At 38.7% G+C, this 11,881-nt stretch overlaps 1 protein-coding gene across 1 annotated transcript; it reads right to left on the reverse strand.

Moving 5' to 3' along the window:
* Positions 1–491: 491 nt before the first annotated feature.
* On the reverse strand, positions 492–11,045 carry LOC126392294 (lysosomal thioesterase PPT2-A-like). Its single transcript, XM_050047618.1, has 8 exons — positions 10,678–11,045; positions 8,029–8,182; positions 4,482–4,577; positions 4,081–4,188; positions 3,891–3,974; positions 3,711–3,795; positions 2,346–2,400; positions 492–2,188 (listed from the first exon to the last, which is right to left on the reverse strand). The coding sequence occupies exons 1-8, from the start codon at positions 10,855–10,857 to the stop codon at positions 2,045–2,047; spliced, it is 906 nt and encodes a 301-aa protein (XP_049903575.1). The 5' UTR covers positions 10,858–11,045; the 3' UTR covers positions 492–2,044.
* Between the last annotated feature and the right edge of the window lie 836 nt (positions 11,046–11,881).

Below are 11,881 nucleotides of genomic sequence, written 5' to 3' on the forward strand. Positions count from 1 at the left end.
AGCGACCTTGACCTTTGACCTTGACCACCAAATTCTAATCAGTTCATTCTTGAGTCCAAGTGGATGTTTGTGCCAAAAATGGGGAAATTCCCTCAAGGCTTTCATGAGATATCGCATTCAAGACAATGCAATAGACTGGGTTACAGAGACCTTGACCTCTGACTCTTGACCATCAAATTCCAATCAGTTCATCATTTAGTACAAGTGAACGTTTGTGCCAAATTAAAAAAAAAAAAAAAAAAAAATCTTCCAGATTTTCTTGAGATATCATGCTCCCAAGAATAGGACAGACGAGGTCACAGCGACCTTAGCCTTTGACCTATGACCACCAAAATCTAATCTGAGCATCGTTGAGTCAAAGCTGACGTTTGTGCCTAATTCAAAGAAATCTGTCAAGGAATTCTTGATAATAATGTTCACAAGAATGGGACGGATACACGGATAGACAACCTGAAAATATTATGCCTCCAGCCATAGTCGTCAAAAAAGTAGAAACAATACATCTGACATTTACAATTACAAATTTAATGTTTGTTAAGGTAATTAAGTACATTACAGTGTCGCAAGGTTTCTACTCCTATGGGCAGTCAATGTTTATAACTCAGCGTTAACATCAGGTGTGGATTATTTCTTAGTTACTGAGTGTGATTGTTACATCCCAACACCACATTTCACAGTAGAAACAGGGCTCCCCAACATCATCCAACAACATGCAGCCAAATCAGGAGCCTCTTAGTGCAAAAACAGAGACTTTCCAATGGAGAAGAAAGGAGTGAAGTACACTAATCAATTCACAACTTTTAATTATGCAAACAGACTAATGTTTCAACACCACCGTGTCTTCGCCAGGGTCAGAAAGAGCACAGAAAAAACCCACACTTCATAGTATTACACTTCACATCACATCTTGGATGTTTACACTTTAAAAAGATAACCACAAATTTCTGACAGTATGGGAAAATAAACAAACATGTAGAGATAATAATTTAGAGACAGGTGTTCCCAAGCTTGTGCTCAATATTTGAACACAGATATAAACATTTTAAATATCCTTAAAGGGCAACTACGCCATTTTAAAAATCCATACATGTTATTGCTGTGGTCAACATGAGCAACTGTCTCTCAAATCCAAGAACTAGACTGCTGAAACTCAAATTTATGACGTCATTAGTATTAAGTCTGTAGCTGCTCCATAGACAGTGAATGGTGAGAGATATTAGATGACACTCAGAGCATCCAGGGGAATGTTCTGAGTGTATGGGAACATTTTTTGTTTCAGAACCAAGAACACTACTGTAGAAGACAGCTAATAAAAGACGGGATCCACAAAAGCATGCTCCCATTCACGTCTATGGAGCAGCCCCAGACTTTATACCCTATGACATCACAAAATTGAGACTTCTCTGGTTTCTGGTTTTGAGAGAGAGCAGCTCATGTTCACAAATGTCGATTGAACTCTTCTGGGTCATGGAAATGACATATTGGAATTCTTAATTTTGGTGGTGCTCCCCTTTAAAAGGTCAATAAAAACCAAGCTCCATGAAACATAAACATAATTATAATCTGCTCTCTGTGTGACGAAACTCTCCATCACATCTTAGAGTTTCATCCCAAGGAGTGCAGGGCAGATCAGTCTTTGGATCCTTTGCAAGACTTCCACAGTACCAGAAGCTTCCACCAGAGGGCAGCAGCTGATTGGTCATTGCTAATGTGCTGCCACAGAGCATGGCTCACTGTGTCACTTGAGACTATTAACTTTTGCCTGACAAGCCATAAAATCTCATCAGACAATGAACCTGGAATTTTCCATGTCAGGAATCTTTACAAGCAAAAGGCCTCAAAATGTGGCATATTTAATGTATATTGTGATGTATATTAAAAACTACAGTATTAAGACACCCCCACCCGCACTGTCACAAGGAAAGCTTTGAAAAATACTATAGTTGCTGCTATTTTAATATTTTGTTACCTCTATGTTTATATGATCACTGTCTTGTATAAAAATCATATAATGATATAAGTTTGTTGAGATATAAGTTTGTTCTCATGTGAGCCACTTCTCTATGCAGCTCCTGAACACTGTGTCGTTGGAGTGCCAGCTGGTATGCTTCACTCCAGAGTGGACACACGTCGACACATCCCCACGAGCGTCCAGCGTCTTCAGCCCAAACGTATCGTTCTTGTAAAACTTTCAAAGGCAGCGAAGAAGAGAAGGATGGGTTATTACAAAATAGGAGGAGAGAGACTTCTACCATGTGAAAGAGGGTCTAGAGTAGAAACAAAGATAGTTTTCCAGTTGATTTACCAGTAATGCAGTGGTGTATATACAGTGATTTGCAACTTACCTCCTGGTTCCTCATTTCTACGATGTTTTCGTTGCTGTCATAGAATCCAAACTGGCTGTTTAGAGAAGAGGAGACAGTCAGTTCAGGTAAAAAGGTTTTGAAATTACTACTACAGTTTTGACCAGAAACTCAACACACATTTTGAGCTTTATGAGTGAACACTTCTTTGTCTTTCACCTGTGTGGAGGACACAAATGACCAGTACAAATAAATAAATAAATAAATAAATAAATAAATAAATTCTATTTGTTTTTTGTTTTGTTTTTACTTTTTACATGGCTGTAATGAATATATTAAAATAAAATAATAAATGCTTTAATAAATACATAAATAAATAAATGCATAAATAAAACAATAAAATAATTAGTAAATGTAGAAATTTATATGGAAAGATAAAGATAAAGAGATAATAAATAAAAATAAAAATAAATAAATGTATAAATAAATAATTTTTTTAATGTTTTTTTAACATTTCATTTAAAATCATAAATGCTAAAATAAATAAAAAATATAAATAAATGCATAAATAAAAGAATAAAAGAATTAGTAAATGTCAGAATTTATATGGAAATGAGAAGATAAATAGATAATAAATAAAAATCAAAATAAATAAAAGCATAAATAAATACACTTTTTAAAGAATTTAACAATTTATTTAAAATCATAAATGCTAAAATAAATAAAAATATAAATAAATGCATAAATAAAAAAATAAAAGAATTAGTAAATGTAGAAATATATATGGACATGAACTGATAAATGATAAATACATCAATACATACATATAAAAAGTTCATAAACAGGATATAAATAAATATCTTAAGTTCATTCCAACACTTTTTTGTACAACTACATTTATTTATTTCTGTAGCCTACATCTGTGTCTGTGTGATTATAACGCAGTAAATCCTACATTCTTATTTATGCATTTATTTATGTAATTTATTTTTTATCATTTTGTTATTTTTTAATGTATTTTTTTCTGTATTTATTTATCTATGTATTTATTCATTGTGTATTTATTTATTCCTGTTTTTATTCATTAATATATCTATTGACACTTATATCAGTTTTCAGCCTCATTACATTTACACCAGCTGCCCTCTGATGGTTGGAGGCTGTACCTGCAGCCTGAGAGGCAGACCTGCAGACAAGACTTTAGACTCTAAAAATATTGGAAACTCCTCTGCACGTTTTTCAGGTTGAAAGCTAATTTAATGCATAATATATATAGTCAGTTTATCCCCCCCAAAAAATAGTGATATTATTGTTGTCATTGTAAGCTACTACACCCACCACTGATTAATTAGGCTTTTTTATAACAGGCACATTAAAATAAAAGAATGTTCATATAAATGATAAAACCTGGACTGCCACGGTGTTATGACGCCATCGTCTGGTCCTCCAATCAGCACAAGCTTCTTGATCCGCAGGAAGTTTTTCCTCCAGTCTGAGGAGGTGAAGTTAATAAAAAAGCATTACTGTAAATTGTTACCGTACATCCACAGGTACACAGCACATAATGACAGTAGTTCATTCCACAACCTTTCATGTCGTCGTGAAGACTGTCACCATTGAGCTTGGGCAGAAAGCTGTTGCCCTGCAGGTAGCGGTACCGATGGTGAGGGTCTGTGGGGAAAAGATGAATATATGTTGTAGTATCTTTGCAAAATGTGAATGGAATATCACCAGCAGGTTCTCCTCAGTTAAAGGTAAATATGTTCAGCTTTCTCACCGTTCCAGTAGTCGCAGATAGAAACTTTCTGTCCCACTCTGCTGTAGCAAATATGAAACAGTGTCGTCTTTATCCAGTTAGGAAAAACCCACCTCAGGTATTCTGTGTCTGTGGAGTGAGACAGTAATTTGCAGTTTAAGATATATTACAAATCAATTCTGCAGGTATGCTTAATTTGATCTGCCCAGGGGGCCACTTTTGCAAAATGACAGGAGTCCAGGGTGGTCGATGGGCCACCTGGCACTGAATTGCAGGTCACATTTGGCCCCTGGGCTATAAAGGTATCACTGCATTACTGTTTAAGGTTTTGGTGAATTAACTGTGAGTCCTATAAAGTCATCATTCCCTGGAGGACCAGGATCATACAGTCATGCTTTGATTATGAAATGAAGCTCCCTGACCTCCGTACTGCCCGGCGAGTGGTGATGACAGTGAAATGAAGGTGTCAACGTTGTGGTTTGGAGCCATGGAGAGAAGTGCTCGACAAATAAGACCACCTTAGAAAGAAAAGGAGAGGACACAACGTCAAGAACGCTTCAGCAAACCAGTGCATGTATCTGATCTGATGCAGTGATGGTTACCAAGTGGGCAGAAGCACCGCCATGGGGGGACTAGAAGGGGCCATGACCACCCTTACACAATTGCTGCCCCCGTTCGTAAATGCTGTTTCCTCTAAACTTTTGAGCACATAGAAACATAAAATGCAGAACTGTGAGAACTGTGAGCTGCTTGGTTAAAACATGGCACTTATTTCGGTTTGCTAGAAATGATGAAGTGAAAGTTGAAGGCCTGGGGTGTATAGATACTGTTCCTTAACTTTAATGTGTGCGTGTGTGTGTGTGTGTGTGTGTGTGTGTGTGTGTGTAATGAAGTAAAATACACTCATGGTGATTATTCTGTTAGACTGACCTTCGGGTAACAGACACTGTCTCCCCATAATCAAAATGAACAGATAATACAACATCCATATTTGCCTAACATAATCTCACAGTGACAATTTATCTTGGTGTTTGACAGACTGAGTGACGCCTCTTTAAATATACACTCAGTTTACACCCAACTCAAACTAATGTGGTCTAATCCAGCAGTCCTGCATCAACGTCTACCTTTATGAAGGTTATAATGTTCAGTGTTTAGTTTAAATAATTTTGGAGAGGTGTTACTTGACCTTTGTGGTCATTTTGGAGGATGTAGTTTGTGATGCTGATGAACAGTTTTGCGTAACACAGAAAGGTGTTTCTATTATTTAGTCCACTCCACTGAGACGAAACCATTGAGAGTAATGCCAGTGACAGGCTCAAGGACANAAAGGTGTTTCTATTATTTAGTCCACTCCACTGAGACGAAACCATTGAGAGTAATGCCAGTGACAGGCTCAAGGACACTTTGGATTGGACCACCTATCCTGCAGTTCATGGACGATCAGCTTAGCTCTGTGTTTTGTTTTCACCTTGAGGCTATTTATTCAGGGAGGTTTCACTGAGAGGAAGCTTCACTTCTGCAGGACCGCTCTGATCACATTTGCACAGCTGCACAAATACACACCAGAAAGCTGCCCAGTGAAACCACACTGTGATCTGCTGGCTGCTGACCAGCTCCACTGGAGCAGGTGGAGTCGAGGGCCTTGCTCAAAGGCACCTCAGCGGTGGTAATGAGGGATGGGCAAGTGCTGCTATTTCACTTTAAAAACCCAATCACCAGATAAAAAGTTGGCACTGTATATTACATCTCCACATTATCATGTACATACAGTGATGCTTTATGTTTTATCACTGCTGTGGTTAACATGTGGTAAGTTTGGGGCGTCAGTAGCATAGTGGATAGTGCCGCCGCCCCATGTACAGAGGCATTATCTCGCTGCAGCAGGTTGAAATCCAGCTTGTAGCCCTTTGCTGCATGTCAGTCCCCACTCTCTCTCTGTCTCCCCATTTCACTTTCTGTCCTGTCATTAAAGGCAAAAAAGCCCACAAAAATAATTTAAAACAAAACAAAACATGTGGTTAGGTTTAGGCATGAAAATCACTTGGTTATGGTCAAGAAAAGATTGTGTTTTGGCCTAAAAAGCAGTCTTGGTGGCACAAGCCCACCTGGAAAAGCAGCAATATCTCAGTAAAAAACAACTGCATTTCGTGGCACTATCCCCACTGGGAAAACAGCGACGGGTGCCTGAAAAACACCCACGTTTGGTGCCTAAAAACTTGCTGTTGTCTCACCTAACCACCATCCCTTTCACCTGCCAGTGACAAAGTCATCTGATACACTCTGTCACTTTAGAAATGACTATATCTGGGGCATCGGTGGCTTAGTGGATAGAGCAGGCGCCTCATGTACAAGGCTGTTGCCGCAGGGGCCCGGGCTCGACTCCAGCCTGTGGCCCTTTGCATGTCATTCCCTCTCTCTTCCACTTTCATACTTAAACCATATTGATAACACTGTAAGTAGAATGGGAAGGGGAGTGTCAGTTGCAAGAAGAATTTCAAGAGGTATGCCACTGGAAGTTATCAAACAGGTCCTAAATGCTTTAGTGCTGTCACAGCTAGATTATTGTTGTGTAATATGGTCGAGTGCTTCTATGAAGGACATGAGAAAACTGTAAGTTGTTCAAAATAAAGCAGCATGTTGTGCATTACAGTGTTCTTACAGAACCAACGTGAAGGACATGCATAACAGCCTGAGATGGTTAACTGTACGACAGAGGGCTCATTATGTTTTGTTAAACTTTTTGAGAAACATTATGGAACATTATGGTAACACAGTCTCCAAGGATATTGTATAGAAGGTTATTGCCTAATTTTGCTCAACATGAATATCAAACGAGACATGCAACTGAAGGAAGGTTTATATTGCCCAGAGCCAATACATGCAGTATACAGAAGACGGTCATATACAGAGCTAAGGAAAGGTGGAACTCATTGCCAGTGTACATTGTGCATGAGAATACCAAGGAAAGATTTAAGATAAAACAACACCTTGTAATATTTCATGAATGATGATTCTCCTGTGGGAAGTTTAAAATATCACTGAGTATGACAAAAGGCCGACTGTACTGTTTATTGCTTTACTGAGTTCGTATTATGATGTATGTTTTAGGAGTAGGGAGCATTTAGGGGTGCGGGTGTCTGGCGCGTGTCCTCCAAAGCCCGATCCACAGGGGAGGGTCTGGGTATGGGAGCTGAACACGCAGCAACCCGGACCCACCACTGTCGGTGTGGTGTAGGTGGGCACGCGTTGGGGGTTGGGTGCCTGCATCCTCGGGTCGCTCCAGACTTCTTTCTTTTGGTGTTGTTGTTGTTTATGTTTTTTACTATTTGTATTGGAGAAAATGAAAAATGGAACGTGGAGAGAAACCCGTGGCTATGCATACCAGAAATGTACAGATTTATGAATTTTATTGTACTTGATTCAAATAAGTGAACTATTGTTTGTTTGGTTTGTATTGTATTGTATGTTGTACTGTATTGTATATGTGTATTGTATGTATATGTGTGATTTGTTTGATGTTGTGATGTGAGAAGATTGGACACCAGGCAGAATAGCCTTGTTTATAACAAGTGCTAATGGTGATTCCTAATAAAATTAAATGAAATGAAAAAGTGTCCTATTAATTAAAGGCAAAATGCCCCCAAACATATCTTAAAAAAAAGAAATGGCGATATGAAACATATGAAATATGCGACTGTAAAAAAAGAAACCGGTTGACAAACGTCTGAGAAGCATGTGAGCACAGCAAAAGAACTCTGGATGATTTATTCCTAACGTTGGGTTTGGGAGAAACAGATCTGAATTTAGTAATCTCCAAAAGCTGATTTATTTCTGATGAGACAAAGATAAGACTATTATGAGCAGCAAACTTTTCCCTCTGGGTCTGGTTCTCTGCTGTTACATTCATGGCTACAGGATGGCAGTGATGTGTGCGCACAGTGTGAATATGTAATTGTGTGAGTGGACCTTGTGAGAAGCAAAGAAGATGGACGCCATCAGGGGCCTTCTGCACGATGGAGTCAAAGACTTTCCTGATGCCTTGAACCTGCTTCCACAGCGGCTTCAGACTGTCCAGGTTATTGTACAAGTCAATCACCGTCACCTCCGTGCCTGGGTGCACCTGGGAATTACATTAAAAAACAAGACACAGAGTAACAGAAACACAGTGATGGCTGATTCAATCAGCTGTCAGCCTGATGACTGATAATGTTATCAGCCCGCTCAGTCAGATGTGGGTACATGTGGGAACATCCTTCTGAAATAAAACTGATTTTGAGGAATAGAGAATAACAGCAGAACAGAAAGTGTTACCTTGAAACTGCTGGCTGATTTTCACTTCACCTAAAATCTCCCTTTAGAATAATCTGTCACCTACTGTAGATCCAAAGTCATACATTCAATTAACGTCTACTTAATCCGACTGCTCACACAGGGGTGGATTATCAGACAATGGGTCCCTGGGCACAGATAGGGCCCCACCACCTAATCTTCATAGGTGCAAAACACATAGACTTTATACTTGTTAAAGGGATCCAAGACAGTCCAACAAAAATCAGTCAACATGAACAACTCTCCCACATCAAAAAACTAAAGTGCTAAAAGTCAAATGTGTGATGTCATAGTTTATAAAGTCTGGAGCTGCTCCACAGACAATGAATGGTGAAAGATGCTCTAGATGATGAGAGCACCCAGGGCAACATTTACTATCAAGAGAGCCATTTATGACCAAAAATAATAAACACAAAATCTGTCTGGAGCCACAAAACATTTTTTAAAACACAGACTACTGGGTCTAAATGAGCCATTTAACATCACTAGTAGGTCTAAATGAGCATCCATTAATAGGTTTCACCACAAGTTGCCTATTCTGCAGTGGGCTATTTATGATTTATATTATTTTTAACTTTGCAGAGTGGGTGGTACAAGCAAATGGAAATGTCCACACAATATCAAATTCTGTATTCTCCACTGAAACTTTACTTTTTTTGGATTTGAAATCCATAGCTACCACCGCTCTTAAATTTTGCCCAGATTTGTAGAAGTAAGTATCAGGCCCATGATGTTAGAAGCACATTTTAATTGAAGAAATGTGTAGAATTTCTTTAGAACTGACATCACTGCAATAAAATAAAGCTCATTTGGGTTTAAAAAACAAAACAAGCATTCTGTGGGGCCACAAAATCAGGCTCCCATTCATTGCCTATGGAGCAGCTCTAGACTTTATACTCTGACACCACAAGTTTGAGACTTACTTCTCTGGTTTCAGGCTTTGACGGAGAGTAGCTCATGCTCACAAATACTGGCCATTGAAATAACATACTGGAATTGTTAATAATCTTTTTGTGTTGTTGGTTGAAATGCATCTTTTTGTGGTTTTGTATCTCTTTGAGGTCATTTTGAATCACTTCCTGGTCAAGAACGTGTTAATTTAAGTGACATTTTGCAGGTGGCACCCCCTTAACCTCTGGGCTCCTTCTGTGCACCGTAGGCCCGTTCAATAATCTTTCAATGTGCTCACACAGTTTAAATGATCAACATCAAGCCTCAGTGGTGAGTGAAAAACTGCGTGAGAATTAAAACAGGTTTACAAGTTCCTTAAAATAAAATGCATAAACATCTGGACCATCATTCATATCTACATACATTTACTATACTGTACTTGAGTACAATTTTAAGGTGCTTGTACTTTACTTGAGTGTATGCTACTCTATGGTGTTACGACATGTCAGAGGGCAATATTATAGGGGAGAGCGGGGTCAGTTGGGACAGAGGGACAGTTGGGACCATGCCTTTTCACAGGGTTAGAAAGCAACTATGCCTGTATCATTCACCATGCTCATACTGAGCCAAACCCTTTTCACTTCCAACCTCACAGTGGACACCTTCTGACTAGTCCTCACATTTCAGTCGCAGTTTTGAAATCTATAACATGCAAATACATTTTTTGCTCTTTGCTATTTTTGTTCAGCCGTACTTTTTTTTTTTAGCTATGCGACCTACAAAAGTTAGAAAGATGATTTTCTAGTGTATCAGTCTGTAAGAGTGTCTGATTTTTTAGTGGTACCTCGCACAGGAAAGTTGGGAGGATTTTGTTAATAGTTCTTGTTACAAATGAATAAAAAGTAGACAAATAATTAGGTTATTTCATGTTGATACAAAAATGTCCCAACCAACCCCATGCTCCCCTACTTTTTACTCCACTACATTTGTTTCATAACTTTAGTTAGCAGTGGTGCAGTGGAGGGTATACTCAGGTATATGGGGTATAACCACTTCTTTTTCTATCCAGTTACAGTGCACCCACCTATCAGCTAAAAAGCCATTGTAATACATAGGAGAGTATGCCCACTTCCTCATCGGTAATCTAGTAGTACACCCACCTCATCAATTACCACTACATTACTGCTTGTTAGGTTATATTACTGTTAGGTTGTTAAGTACATTTTGATATCAGTACTTGTGCACTTTCACTTTGGCAACACTTTGAATGCAGGACTTTGACTTGAGTAAAACATCTGAGTGCTTCTTCCACCAGATTTTTCTATGAACTCGAGAAGTCAGTTCACAAAATTAAACACCTTGTACATGTTTGCACACGCTTTAAAGATGTCCTACCTTGCTTATGAAAAGAGACATCGTTCTGAACTGCTTTGGTGAATCAAAAATGCCATGCATGATGATGACAGGCTTATACCCGTCAATGTAAACCCCTGTGAGCACCAGCAGCAGCAGCAGCAGCACCGGTGATCCGCGGATGATCGGCGGAGTCTTCGTCATCTCTCTACCCGGGCCCATATTGAGACCTCTGGCCGCGCAGACTGGAGGAGAAGGGACCGCAGGGAGACTTTGGCCCCGCGGTGATGAGGTCTTTTACAGTTCTGATGATGAGTATCGATCTCTTGCAACTTTTGTTTGTAGACTTGGAGAGCATGCGCGCCTCCTTCCTCATCACTCCCGCTGTGGTGGTGTCGTGTGTGTGTGTGTGTGTCTTGACAATCACATCCGTTTTCGATGTTGAGTTACTGGCACTGACTCCTCCAGTTTAGACTGACATTAGTCTGTATTAAAGACTCAATGAAAATAATGTAGTATTTAACATTTTATTATAATACCACTATCAATGATAACAATATTAATGATAGTAAAATCATTGTTAATTATTATTTACTGAAGTCCCAGTTCAATAACCTGTGCACCACCATTAAAGCCAATGTACTACTTGCAAGTAATGAAAAGTATCCGAGTATATTTACACACGTACTACACTTCAGTACAGTTTTGAGGTAGGAACCTTAACTTTACCTGAGTATTTCCATTTTCTGCTACTTTATATATTGGACTTTTTATTCCAATGCATTTACTTGGTAACTTTAGCCCCACCTTTACCAGCTGCAACATTAAAGTGATGTACACATTAGTGCATAACTACTACTGTACTTTTACTCAAGTATTCAAGTTTTGAATACAAGACTTTATTCTATTTTATTTAATTTAATTGCATTGTATTTTATTTCTATTGTTAAGTAGGTGTATTTTATTAGGTTAATTGGTGTAATTAGTAGCATATTACACCAATTATTAGTAGCATATACATGTCAGCCTCCTAGGCTCCAGGACCGCCATGGAAATAAGTCATGTGACCTTACTGCGTTATCCTGATGGATTTTAGTACTGTATGCACGTTTGTGTACTCTATCTTAATTCATCAAATCAATCAATCAACACAGTGCTTCTGTATACTGTTGTATTTCTACTGCAAAACATTTGAGTGCTTCTCTCACCACTGCTTGTTCACTTATTTATAATGTGAGTGGAAATG

This window comes from Epinephelus moara, chromosome 6, assembly GCF_006386435.1.
Source record: "Epinephelus moara isolate mb chromosome 6, YSFRI_EMoa_1.0, whole genome shotgun sequence".
Taxonomy (NCBI): domain Eukaryota; kingdom Metazoa; phylum Chordata; class Actinopteri; order Perciformes; family Serranidae; genus Epinephelus; species Epinephelus moara.